Source organism: Hirsutella rhossiliensis, assembly GCF_020360975.1.
Source record: "Hirsutella rhossiliensis strain HR02 chromosome Unknown scaffold00019, whole genome shotgun sequence".
Lineage (NCBI taxonomy): Eukaryota > Fungi > Ascomycota > Sordariomycetes > Hypocreales > Ophiocordycipitaceae > Hirsutella > Hirsutella rhossiliensis.
In genome coordinates, this window is record NW_025408685.1 from 738,157 (window position 1) to 751,750 (window position 13,594).

The window sequence follows — 13,594 nt, forward strand, 5'->3', positions numbered from 1 at the left end:
CGAGAGAAAGAGGGCCAAGGAAAGATATCTTCGAGAACGAGGATTTCACGGCCAGAAGTCATCTTCCCGTCCATTTACTACGTTCCTTGCCGATTACGAAGGGGACCCAGATGAAGATCAGACCTCTGATTCTGCTGACGATGACTCTGACGATCAAAGCGATAGCTTCTTTGCAGCTGCCTTCCTATCTAATAGAGCTTTTCGCCACCGCATTCACACCGTCGAGGGAGAATCGATATGCGAGGAATCACAGCATTTCTTGCTCGATCGCTACAACCGGACCTCTTTCCAAGGGATCCTGCCTGACACGGGTGCAGCGAAGATATCTACAGCTGGGATCGACCAATTCCGCGCGCTCCAACGAGAGATGCCGACGGTCCAGCTACGGAAGAATGCGACGATCGCAACGGTCAGATTCGGTGGAAACGAGCCGACGAACACGATCGGGATCACAACAGTCATTACCCCGATTGGAGAAGTCGTTTTCCACGTTATCAATATGTCAACGCCCTTCTTGCTATGCCTCAAGGATATGGACCGTCTCGGTGCCTATCTCAACAACGTCACGAACGAATTGATCTGCGGCGATAAGAGGATTCCGATCGTACGCAAATGGGGTCATCCGTGGTTCTTCCTACGGAAGGATGAAGCCGCTATTGCCTTCCTATCCGAAGCCGAGCTTCGGCGCCTACACACTCGCTTTGGCCACCCGTCAGTACACAAGCTACATAAGCTACTGACAAGCGCTGGGCATGATGTTGAATTCGAAGCAATCGCGATGATCCGAAAATTCCGTCATTTTTGCCAGATCAAGGCAGACGCACCGCGCAGGTTCAAATTCACGTTAAAGGATAACTGCGATTTCAACTACGAATTGATCGTCGATGTAATGCATCTTGACAGCCGGCCAGTCCTTCATGCCGTTGACCTAGCAACCTCTTTCCAAGCCGGACGATTTCTTCAGAATATATCGGCTAAAGAGACGTGGAAGCACTCAAATTGTGTTGGATTGACACATACCTAGGCCCTCCAGATGTTATCACGCACGACGCTGGTACGAATTTTGCCTCCTCTGAGTTCCAAGCAGAAGCGAAGCTGCTAGGAATAACCTGTCACCAAGTGCCCGTCGAAGCCCACTGGTCAATTGGCAAGGTGGAGAGATATCACGCCCCGATTCGAAGGGCATACGAGATCTTGAAAGCCGAGCTAAAAACAGCATCAGCTGAGTCGTTGCTTCAAATGGCCTTCAAATCCGTCAATGATACCGCCGGACCTGACGGTCTAGTGCCCACACTACTAGTCTTTGGTGCCTACCCTCGGATAACGATGGATTCGCCGCCTTCTGCTTCCGCGATCACACGTGCGAAAGCCGTGACGAAAGCTATGGCAGAGCTACGCAAGCTTGTAGCTAAAAGGAAGGTCAATGACGCCCTCAATGCCCGTAATGGGCCCAACACGATTGAGAAGATGCCACTATCATTGCCGCTTGGTAGTGAAGTTCGAGTATTTCGTGAGAAAGGAGGATGGAAAGGCCCATACAAGGTCCTAGCTGTGACAGACACAGAGGTCACAGTTGAGCTAGACAACGGGCCAGCTAAATTTCGCAGCACGGCTGTCCAGCCCTACTTTCGCCACCCGGATTCGCAGCAGCAACGAAGTCACGATGTTCTACAGCAGCCACACGCTGACAATCAGACTGCTGACAATCAGGCTGATAGCATCAACGTTGAGACCGAAGTGCCTAAGCCATTCGAATATCCCGAGCCGGAGAGACCACGCAGACGCGGCAGACCAAGAAAAGTCCTCGAGATCAGCAGCAATACGATACCTTCGTTCCTTCTAGTTATTTCCTTAGTCTTAGCCCTTTTCGTTACCTCGATCTCAATTTTCACCCGCTAATATGTTTCTATCGCATAAGGAGTGCGCCGCCCTCGACCTTGCCGTAAAGTTACGTGCAGAGAAGAAAATCACTACCGCCGGACGACCGTTTGAAGCCTCTGATGACCTCGAAATCACGAACCTGCTAGGCGCAGGCGTCATCGTGCCCGAACGATACGATATGAATAAGCATGGAAAACACAGGCTATTCAAGTCACGAATGGTCCGGGAGGTCAAAGGCAAGAACACTGCTACACCGTACGAGAAGTCTCGTCTTGTGGTACAAGGATATGGTGACGACGAGAAGCGTGAGATCCTCACGCAGGCTCCAACAATCTCCCGTCCTGCCCAGCGGGTAGTACTCGCTCTTTCCCCTTTCCTTTGCTCTTTGAAGATGTCTCTGCTATCCGAGACATTACGATGGCCTATACGCAGGCATCGACCACTTTGAATCGCACTATCCTCATCTCTTTGCCACACGAATTAAAGAGAGATACCCAGGGGAACCATCCTTCGTGTGGTCAAGCCATTGTACGGAATCGCTGAAGCAGGCGCTCATTGGTTCAATACGTATCATGAGCATCACCGCATCAAGCTACAGATGGAGCCGTCAACGTTTGATCCATGTTTAATGATAACGACCGCAGAGATCAACGTCACGACCGCAGAGACCAACGCGGATACCGCACTTCAGGTTAATGCCTCGGCGTTGCCGCGCTTCAGACTGATGATACGTTATTGGTAGGCACAACAACATTCCTGCAACGTGAAGACCGCGAGCTATGCTTCCAAGCCAAGCCAAAGAAGACCCTACGAGAAGGCGATACCTGTGATTTCAACGGCAGCCTCATTGCTCTAGAGAAGGGCTATCTTCTAGTCATGCAGAAAGGTCAGGTCAACAACCTCAAAATTATCGATCTATCCACGGAAGATCGGGCCCAACGATACGTGGAACAACGTGCCCGTGGCGCCTATATAGCCTCAATTTGTCAACCAGAGGCTAGCTTCGATTATTCAATCGCGGCACAATCACAAGATCCAACCGCGGAGGATTTTCAGGCGTTGAATAAACGGATCCAATGGCAGATCGACAATCCACAAAGAGGCCTTCGATTCGTCCCAATAGGTCTAGAAGCAGCAAAGGTCTTCGTCTTCACAGACGGATCATTCGCCAACAACAAGGACTTAAGCTCTCAGATCGGATTCGTTATAATCATTGCAACCGAGACTAAGTCAGATGAGTCATTCACGATCCACGGAAACCTGATCCATTGGAGCTCGACGAAGTGCAAGAGAGTCACCCGCAGCGTCTTGGCTTCTGAGATATATGGATTAGCTTCAGGCTTCGATTTGGCATATGTGGTTGCAGGGACGATCAACCAGATTACAAGCCGCCTTGGATTACCGCAAATCCCGCTCGTTGTGTGTACAGATTCGTACAGCCTGTACGAGTGCCTAGTGAAGCTTGGCACCACCACGGAGAAACGTCTGATGATCGATATCATGGCGTTGAGACAGGCCTACGAACAACGCGAAATCACCAACATCCGCTGGATCAACGGAGCGGATAACCCGGCCGATGCAATGACGAAGCTATCTCCAAACGGGGCCTTAACCCGATTCGTTAACGACAACGAGATCACGATCCGGCTCGAAGGCTGGGTTCAAAGGAAGGAAGATATGACCGCATGATTGACGATTTTGATTTAAGCTTGCTATCGATTGTTCCTTTGTGTTGAGATACCCGTTTTTACATGTTGTTTGGGTGTTACGTTTAGTGCGTTTTGTTCGATTCTTAAAGAGATGCCAGTGTCTGATCATTTGTACGATAGAGCGCACATCGCAGGAGGGTATCACGTGCGTCAGCAGGGAACAACGTTTACCCGACACGCGCACAACCTATCAAACCTCACAGCATGGTCTAGATAGCGAAGAATAACAAGAACAACACGATCACCGATCAAAGACCCAACTGAGCCTCAGTTAGCCTATCCACATGAGAGCACAATAGCATTTTATAGCTTCGAGCCAATGGAAGGTTCTAGAAGCTAGGCGGCGCAGCCGCCGTTAAAGCGGCTTGCCCGTTACACGGGGCAGCCGGCAGTGGCAACTGGAAAGACGCTTGGGGGATCCAACAACAGATTGCTTGACCACATTGATACCCAAGGACCCGACACAAGATATCTCCGTTACTCTATGGGTCGGCCAAGAAGCAGGTCTTCAGATGAACGACACTTTCAATCTGGTGCCGAAGTGGATATCTTCACCCAAGCATGTAGGACCTTGATCCTGTACCCTTTTGGAACAAGTTGCCAGCTGCTATACACGTCCTCCGCAGTCCACTCCCAATATAATGCTGTATTCTCTGGTGCTTCGGGGTCGAACACCAGGATCAATGTCCCTCTGCCTATGATCCAACTGTCCTCACTCGCAGCTGGAAATAGATGGCTGGGGATATATTCTTCGGACCCACTGAGTGCAAGATCGCCACGCTGTACGGGGGAAGGTCAGCAATCGAAGATGGCGATACAAGAGCTCCGTACGTACTGCCGTCATTATTGACATACACCAAGCTTGTTGACTCGAGTACCGATCAGTTCGGAGTATGAGAAAGCGACTGCTGATGCAAATTCGGCCGACTTAATTTAGCTGCTAGATCTGTCGCAGTCGTTGTTCCGACTCCCTAGTGCTTCGTGTACCGAACTGCGCTGGCAGGTCAGGACTCGCGGGACAAGCGCGGGGTCGAAGTGCGTTTCGCATGAGTGCCCGAAGCACTTGAATTAGGCCGGAAAGACAACTCACAGGAGCTGGGAGAGTGTAGAACAAAGTGATGCGGCACCGGCGTGGGGGTCAGAGGAATGAGCCCTCATCCTTTTCGACAATATATGTGTGATTCGATGACACGATCGTGACCACGCTGGGAGGGGCAGTTGATGCTGTCGCCACGTGTTAGGTTGTGGCAAGTGGGGTAATTTCATCCGGCGACTCATAGATCCGCGCCGGGGCTGGAGCCAATTACAGGCACGGACCCCCGTGCCCAAAGCCGGAACAACCTTCGGCCCGTCCAGCGCCATGAATGAGACGCCAACATCTGCACGCGAAGGCTGCTGCGCACGGCAATCCCTTCCGGCTGACGTCGTTCTGCTGCTACGGCCGCTTTCGTTGGCAGTGTATCCTGACGCTCATCGGCGTTAACAAGATCGTGCCCGGCGGCATCCCGACGAAGTGGAGGTCCTTTGTCGTCGCCGATTCCAGTAATATCCCGCCGGCGGCCCGAAGTGGATCGTCATGTCGGACGAGATTCGATGCCCTGGGGACGCCTTGTCGACAATGACCTCCACCGCCGAGTAGCCGGCGCCGTTCACCAGCTTCAGCCCCTGATGGGTGTTGTGGTTCACGACGACCGGCATCCCGGCCACGAACATGAAGACGGCCGGCACGGGGATCGCGCTATCGTCGCCTTGATTGAGTATCATGATCGCTTCTTCCTCGGTCGGCAGGCCCTCCTTCCACTTGTGCTCGGAGATGAAGATGCGCATCGTCGACCGCTGCTGGACCCGGAACGCCAAGCTTGCCTCCATGTTTAGGTTCCACCGATTCCTGTTCAGCGGCGTCACCACGGTGATGCCAGTCTCCCAAGGGATCCGCCTGCCCTCGCGGTAGCACCTTGAGTTGAGGAGGTCCAGATCCGTGCGGTCCTGCACACCCTGCCGGATCCGCTTCAGCAGCCCCTGCAATTCCGGATCCCCGGCGGCGCGCATTTGCTCGTTCAACATGACGACCGTCGTGAATCTCTTCCACAGCGCGTGCGCTTTGTCGTGCTGGTGCCGCTGCTCGGCCTTGAACGAGTTGTCTACGTCCCACGAGATGGCCGCGCTCGGCAGGACGATCGACCTCTCTTGGACCGGCCGGAACTGCTGAAAGTCTCCGCAGAAGAGGACGATGGGGATCCCCGAAATCTTTCTGCGATCCGCGAAGCCGACAGAGTCGCTCGTTTATGGCGTGCAGCGTCCGCGCTCCGAGCATGCTCACCTCGTCGATGACAAGCACGTCCTTCTCCTGCCAGTCCATCCGAGACTGGCCGTGGATGAACCGCTCCGCCCGTTTTGTCAGCCGCACCCCGTCAAGGTCCTTGGCTGTGTTCGCGCCGTCCGCCCCTTGGTCTTTAGTGAACCCGCAGGCGGAGTGGATCGTGATGCCGTTGGTCTGCGCCGCGGCAGTCCCTGACGTCGCCGTGATCAGCAGACGATTCGAAAGGCTCTTCCCACTGAACAGCTCGACGAGTGCCCCAATGATCCGCGACTTGCCGGTGCCCCCCTCGCCGCCGACGAACTGGCAGAGCTGGCCGGCATCGCCCTATTCGTTTGTCGCATCAAATCGAGCTGGCGGCATATTATTAGGAAAGCGATCGACTGCCTCTTGTTCAGCGTTAGCCGTGTTGACAACTCCTTGCCCGCCGCGAAGAAGGAGGTCGATGGGCCAAACTGGACGCGCATTCCCGCTTCTGCGTCGCTAGCCGTCTCGTCGGAGTCGGCTGTCGTCATTTCGACGTCGTCCTCCCGAAGCCGGTCATCTCCTCCGCAACGCAGCTCGGCGATCGCTTTACCGGACTGCGATTGTGGTTTGTACGCCTTGGATCATTCTCTCCCTTTCCTCGACGCACTTATCTGCTGCGACTTGATAGCCTTGACCTGATCCTGCGGCGGTAGTGCGGCCCCGGAAAATACCCGCCCTGGCATGCTTATGCACCTCAACCCTTGTTCGGGAATCGCGATGGCCTCGAGCTCGGCCGTTGAGCAGAGCGCCGATTGCTGGAATCGACAGAGCTGCCGCATCATTGCCATGAGCTCCGGCGACTTGGCCGTCACCTGATTCGTGCCCACTGCGCCTCGGACGACGTCGATCAGGCGCGTTGCGTCTCCGATGTTGTTGGACCGATATGTCGCTGCAAATTCTGCGCCCGCCTCGCCTGTCTCGCCCTCCTCGACGTGGGCGACCGTGGAATCGCCATCGCCGGATGAGGCCGCCCATTGCTTGGCGTCGCGCTTTGCGTCTTCGGCTGATCGTCGAAGCAGCTGCACGTTGTCGACGAGACATGATATTCTCGGGGCCAGCGCCTCTCGCGCCCGCTCCCAGATGCTATTGATCTCACCTGTTTCTTCGCACAGAAAGGACTCCCACGGCACAAATAGCGCAAGATGCTGCACGGCTGCCCTTTAAGGGGAGGGGGTTAGCCACTCTGATGATGCCTGCCGGCAGGGCGGTTGCTATACACACCTCCGGTGGCACGACTCCTCGTCGTCGTTGTGGCCGAAGTCCTTGCTCAGGTAGCCATCGAGGCAGACGGTAGCATGCTTGCCCGGCCGCCTGAGCACCTGGACCCAGCGTCTCCCGGCGCCCATCCATCCTCGAAGGGCACCTCCCAGGCCGCACAGCTCTCATCCTTACTGGTGCGTTTTAGTCTAACGAGCGATATGTAGTCGTATAAGCATAGCCCTCGCAGGAGCTCTCCCGGTGCTGGTACGCCTCAACGTGGGAGATCCTCAGGCCTGCTTCTTCGACAACGACCGACTCATTCAGAGCATCATCTATGGCCGCCGCGCCATTTGCTCGTCGGAGATACGGCCACCGTCGAAAGACTTCCCAGTACAGCAGAGATGTGTTCAGGTACGCCCAGGCGCTGCTGTTGGTGAACTCGGCCGGATATCCCAGAAGATGAGCAATGACCTCGACCTGAGACAGCGGACGCTCCGTGAACACACGATTCGCCACCCTCATCAAGAACTGTCGCGTCCTGTTCCCCTTGGCGGCGTCATCGCCAACAGCACCTCCACCGTCGTCCTGTCCTCCGTTGGCCGTGCCGTCACCCGTTGAGGCGGCCAGGAGATCGGCCGCGGCCGCCACACGCTTCCACACCGGGTCCTCCACCTTCGTCGCGTAGTTCGTGACATAATACATAAGGGCCATGGTCTTGCGCTGCGTCGCAATGAAGGAAATGTCGTGGTTGTGCCGGAGCCCAACAGCGATAGCCTTGTTCCATCGATTGACCATGCTGTGAGTCCTCCGGATCTGCAACACCCCGTCTGCCGTGATGGCGGTCTTGTCGACCAACCTCCATGGAGACTTAAACCGGCATAGATTCCTTTCCGCGCTCCTTTGCCCAAGGAATACTTGACACAGGTCGGGCTATGCGTGTGAACCTGTGTAGCGCCGGCACAGAAGTTGGCCTCCTCGTCAAATGCGGCCGAAAACTGCTCGGTGTTGTCCAGCAGGAGGAAATATCGGACGTCACAGATCGCTCCGCTTGCACGGCGCAGAACCCTTCCTGATCCAGATCCTATCTTGCACGTCAGCCTGGCCCCGTTTGTCCATCGGACGAGCAATTCAGGTTCTCAGTGACACGTCTTAGCTATTCTTACCTCGGAGAAGACACTATCGACGTATCGTATGATTCGCTCGCGATACGCCGCCTGATCCTCCCCGTGGATGTCGGCAAGCATCGAGCTGAGATGCGCGTTTCCGTGCAACCAGAGCAAGCCGTGAACATGAAGCGCCCTCGTTCGTTGGTCTCCACAGCGCCATAGTACTTGCCGATGCGCCCGAATACCGACTCTTCTCCGACCTTCACGTAATGATCGAAGAACAGCTTCATCTCCGGTGGAAGAATACGGCGGCGCTCATCGGATCGGACATGGCCAGCCTTGTCCGCTTGTACGCACTCCCAAGGCCTTCTAGGAACTCCTCGGCCGCGCCGGGATCGCGTGTCCGATATGCCGCCAGTCGCAGCTTCACCGGGTTCGTAATGTCGTTTGGGTTGATGGTGAACCAGATGGCCGGAACGCCGTAGCCAACGATGAGCGACTGGATTTTCCGCCGCATATTGAGCCGAACCTCTCGACTTGGGTTGCCGGTGGCCGTACAGCGAGAGGCTCCTGAGAAGCTCCTTCACGCCCTCATCGGTCGTCTTGCCCGAGCTCTCCAACTCGACCCTCGCCGCCGCTAACCTTTGCGCGGTCATCGAGCGGGCAACGCGCTCGACCTTGCCGAAGTCCTTCCTCGCCACACTCAGCATGCTGACGCGGCGGTTCCTCGACCGCACCCCCATGTTGAAGACGAGAAATGCAAATATGTGGTGCAACGCAAACCGGCCACCATGGCGCCGGAGCACGATGTCGGCCCAAATCCGGAGGTTCAAGCTTCGGGAGGATACGATGTCTCCGCTGCCGCCCCTGCCTCAGCAGCTCTACCGGTGCCTCGCAAGTTGGTAAGGGCCTTCCCGCCTCGGCTATGGCCTCTTCGGCCAGCCTTGGTCCCCCAACGCCAAATGGGAACAGGGTCGGGAACGTTCTGGCGAAGAAGGACGTCTCAAAGGAGTCGGCAAACTCATCCCCCCGCGAGACTCGAATGTATGGCTCACTGCCATCGTCGCCACGCCCTCGACCCCCCCCCACCGAGGATCCGACCCACGTTCTCGGGCCCGCGCGGCCGTCGTCGGCACCTGCGCCAACAGCGTCACAGGCAAACCGCAGCTTCTCGACATCCGCCACGTCTGGCGGTCCGTCCAGCAAACATGCCGGAAGACGTCACCTCGTTGATTGGTCGAACGTTCTGATCGGGGCTAGCACCAACTCCATCACGACCCGCGCCTTCTTCGTTGGGCCCGTGCCCTTCAGCCTCGCCTCCCGTTTCCTGCCTTTGGTTGAGCAGAGCGAAGAGTTCCTCGATCTCCACCGACCCCTCGTCGTCCATGGCGCGCTCCGTGGGCGGCACAACGTGCGCCGTCCGCGTTTTCTCCCATGCGGACGGCTCGTTCCGCTCCATGCGATCATACACCAAGGCCGGCACCCCGTCTATCGGGTCTCCCCAACTCTCCATCTCCGCCACGTCGATCTCGATCTCGGCGTAGTGGGGGTTGCTCCTCTTCAGCCAAACAAGAGCCCTCTCGACGACCCGCCGCCTCACCGACAAGAGACTCGACAGGTCGCTCGGTGCCGGCTTCTCCACGCCCTGCCACGAAACGTGGATCTCGTCCAGTGCTTGCAAAAGGGGGTGCGGGAGCACCTTGGTCGCCAGCTCCTGCACGTTGTTGGGAAACACTGTGATGTGGCCCTTGACGTGCCTCGGATACCTCACGGCCTGCCTCTGCCCGCCCGGAATGCTATATCTCGTGACAAACCCATAGCAGGAGTTGAGCGAGACGAGCTTCTCTTCGACCAGCGTGAGTCCCTTGAGCTCGTCAGGGAACATGTGCTCACAGCCAAGGCGAGTGTGAAGATGGACCGCCGGCGACAGACTCCCGCGCGCCAGGCATCGGGCACACTCCGCACACACCGACACGGGCTCGCCTTCGGGAAAGCAGCTCCGGCATGAAAATGGTGAGCGGCCGCCCTCTGGCACGCAGCTTGACAGCCATTGATCCCATCTGATCTCCCTCAGCTCTTTTCTCGTACGCTTGCGGTAGCACATCATGCAGGTCCGTATCGGCAACGTGCTCGCATCGTGGAACGCCTGATAAAAATCCCGCACCGTCGACACCTTCCTGTCGTGCGGTATTGGCGTACACCACGTCTGATCGTTAGACAGCCTCTCCTTCATGGCGAAGTCTTCCTCCAAAAAACGCAGCACACTCGCCAGGTCTTCGGCCCGCAGCTCCCGACTCCTCTGCCTTCCGATTCCACTCCGAATCTGTTTTCTCGGGCGCTCGTCCGGACCAGGAAGACGTTTTCTTCTCCCGCCTCCGGGGCCGCCTCCGGGGCCGCCTCCGATCCATGATTTCTTCTCTCCGTGGCTGATTCGCTTCTTCGCAAGCCGTCGGATGCGGCAGCTTTGGCGACGACTGCCCGACTACGTGCGCATCCCCTGACACGCCATCCGGCCCTTTGCACTGGACAGGCACCGGGCCGTGCTGGCGAACGTTTTCCACGCCGAACCTTGACCTCAGTCCTTGCCCTCCAGCACTCTCCTCGTTCTTGCTGCCGATCAAACTGCACGGGCTCCCAGCCGCCACCCGCGATGAGCCGCCCACCTCCCTTTGCTGCAGCCTCCGCCCGCTCAGCGAAGCGTCCGCTGGCTCTGCCGCGGCGTCGCCCACCCCCACAGGAGACGGCCCCGGATGCTGCGCCGTACCTGCTGCGTTGGAGACACCCCTGCGGCCTGGTACTCCTTTACCCGCCAACTCCGTCCCCGACGGCGCTTGGGCAAACCAGACGCAATCGCTGCTGCTAATTGCCCGTTTTCTCTTAAGTTGTCGAATACCGGTTCCCTAGGCTGGATGGATCGAAGCTTCGGTACCTCCTTCGAATGAACACTCGGGACATCGCCCGCCGCCGCCGTAACACGTTGCTCCTCATCTTCAGGATCTCCTCCTGAGGCAGAAAGTGCCGATGAGGAGCGGACGATCAGAGTCCGCTACCCCATATCTCCACGTTCCCTAGGCAACAGGGGCCTCGGAAGCTGACCCGGTGACTGATGTTGCGCGGAACTTCCGCTGCTAACCATATTATGGAACTTCCGTGCTCTGTTTGACCGCAAACCGCCTCGCGGCGGTCTTCTCGGCAACGACCTCGCAATTGCTTCTGCGTGCTGTCTCCATGCGGTGTCTTCAACCACAGGTTTCCTAGGCTGAATCGGCCGGAACGTTGATGCCGCATTCGCCCGTGATTCGTATCTTCGTAACCGTCCCAGGCTCTCCCCGTGCTCTGCGGCCCTCTCAGAAGCTGCCACCACATCTACACCGGCTCCTGTCGCACCATCTCCGAGCCCCGAACCCGACCCGCTCACGTTCTCACCCTCTTCTCCATCCCCGACTGACAACGAACAGGCTTCAGGGTGAGCAACCGCCTCGCTTAACTTCACTGCAGGACTGTCCGCCATGCTGCTGCCTCCTCGACGTCGACTGCCGTAAATTGGCAACAGGCTATAAAGCTTTGGCTCCGGAGCACCTCCACTTGGACAGTCTCGCTTGTTGACGACGCTACTTCTCCCGAATGGGAAGCTCCCTAGCCATCACTTCCCTCATGGCCGTGGCGTTTCTTCCCCTTATAATGCTTGCCTATGGTACCGAAGCGATGCAATACTACTCCCGTTACCATGCCTATCTATGTGCGTCCACCGTCCCGGCCTCGCCTGGTCTCCACGTGCGACCTGCTACCCCGGCTTTGCCAAAGCGACCCTTCCATCGCCGTGCTCTCTTTGCGCACTCCAGCGAATCCCTGGCCACTGCCGACCTCCGGCACATGGAGATGGCCGCGACAACCGCCTGCCGCACACTTCAAACCATACTCTTCAGCCCTTCCAACACCATCCTACCAACCTTGCGCATCAGTTCACCATCAATACCCGCCAATCCGCCTCGTCGAGCAACAGCCACAAGGCTGCCGGCGATAACATGTCCATGACGTCCTCATGCAGCCGGACTACCCTTCTAGATTTGCTCCTCGCCAGCACCAATGTCGCATCAACGGCCTTAATGCTAAAGCGATAGCCAGGACCCCTGCCTGTCCTCTTGTAGTCGCTAGCCACCGGAGTCTCGACTTGCAAACCCTCTTGGAAAGTTCTCGTGACCAACTCGCATCCTCCTCCTCAGGTCGACCCATATATCCGACTTCACCGTGTCCCAATAGTAGACTCGACACGGTCGGCACCCGCCTCGCTCAGCCGCACGCAATGCCCATCCAACTACCGACGACCGTCAAAAGGAGTCCTGCAATACTACCATAACCTCTTTCTTTCCTTCACTCTCATTCGTTATTGCCCCCTTTGCTATCTACTCCATGCAACGATGACACCGAAGGGGACTACTGGACTTTCTTTCTCCGCAGTCTTACCCACACTAACCTTACCGTTCGCCGACCTCCAACTTCTCGCAACATAGCCATCACCCCTACTCAACTTCCAACCCCCGGCTCCCTACTTCACTCACGACCACAGAACCAGATGGTCGAGACTGCTCGAGAACCTCGCCAGCTCATTCCCGCATACCCCCGCTTCTGATCTATCACCTAGGTAGCATTCACTGACTCTCAAGTCTCCCCGACCCGAGCCACGAGCCCTCTTTCGAGCAGCAAGAAAACCTGCTTTATAGGATGCCTACCTCTACTCTGCCTAACCCTCCTTTACACTTCCACGGTGACCACATCTGCCATGTTCTCACGATGTCGGCCTCCCAGCTCAACGTCGATACCTCGTCCTCCCGCGGCAACCTCTTGACAGCCAGAAAATGCTGGCGCCGACATGTCCATGATGGCCTTTGTCCAGCCCGGCTGCCCGTCTAGGTTCGCCTACCAGAATGAGCATCGTGTCAAAGGGCTCAACGCAGAAACCCTAGCGAGGGTCTTCCTTCCAACGCCCTCATGGCTGTCGACTCCAGAGTATGCAGCAATCCGGTCAGATCCTGACAATCCATCGACCTGCATCTTCTTGAGCCTTAATATTTCCATATACAACCAACAGATAATCCCCTCGGAATGGACCGAGCAGTGGTTCTTTATGGTCGGCCGTGTTCATCCCTTTGCCCTGACGTGGGAAATCGAGCGACGTGATAGCTTCGAGTCGGAGGATGACAACATTACAGAATACACCATCCCGGCTCTCATCGTCCGCGACCACAGCTACCAGCCGTAGGTGTATGCTCCAGACCTCCGTCACCACTACCATCTCTGACGATGGCCACAGAGTCATCCTCGCACCTCGGCTCGGCGGATGCCTTCCCAGCGAT

General features: G+C 56.8%; 3 protein-coding genes across 3 annotated transcripts; 1 reads left to right on the forward strand and 2 right to left on the reverse strand.

Annotated features, from left to right (window-relative positions):
- Window positions 1–367: 367 nt before the first annotated feature.
- HRG_11242 (uncharacterized protein) lies at window positions 368–3,570 on the forward strand (the record flags this gene model as incomplete). The annotated part of the gene is made up of 11 exons (XM_044869712.1): window positions 368–604; window positions 809–906; window positions 981–1,054; window positions 1,223–1,306; window positions 1,565–1,800; window positions 1,862–2,117; window positions 2,166–2,186; window positions 2,624–2,842; window positions 2,915–3,110; window positions 3,156–3,300; window positions 3,397–3,570. The coding sequence occupies 11 exons, from the start codon at window positions 368–370 to the stop codon at window positions 3,568–3,570; spliced, it is 1,740 nt and encodes a 579-aa protein (XP_044715265.1).
- Window positions 3,571–5,069: 1,499 nt separating this feature from the next.
- On the reverse strand, window positions 5,070–8,378 carry HRG_11243 (PIF1 protein; the record flags this gene model as incomplete). The annotated part of the gene is made up of 8 exons (XM_044869713.1): window positions 5,070–5,837; window positions 5,911–6,101; window positions 6,212–6,478; window positions 6,542–7,092; window positions 7,156–7,253; window positions 7,447–7,947; window positions 8,171–8,215; window positions 8,298–8,378. The coding sequence occupies 8 exons, from the start codon at window positions 8,376–8,378 to the stop codon at window positions 5,070–5,072; spliced, it is 2,502 nt and encodes an 833-aa protein (XP_044715266.1).
- Window positions 8,379–8,526: 148 nt separating this feature from the next.
- HRG_11244 (ATP-dependent DNA helicase PIF1) lies at window positions 8,527–10,473 on the reverse strand (the record flags this gene model as incomplete). Its single annotated transcript, XM_044869714.1, has 7 exons — window positions 8,527–8,776; window positions 8,883–9,107; window positions 9,184–9,407; window positions 9,466–9,997; window positions 10,055–10,104; window positions 10,214–10,266; window positions 10,329–10,473. The coding sequence occupies 7 exons, from the start codon at window positions 10,471–10,473 to the stop codon at window positions 8,527–8,529; spliced, it is 1,479 nt and encodes a 492-aa protein (XP_044715267.1).
- Between the last annotated feature and the right edge of the window lie 3,121 nt (window positions 10,474–13,594).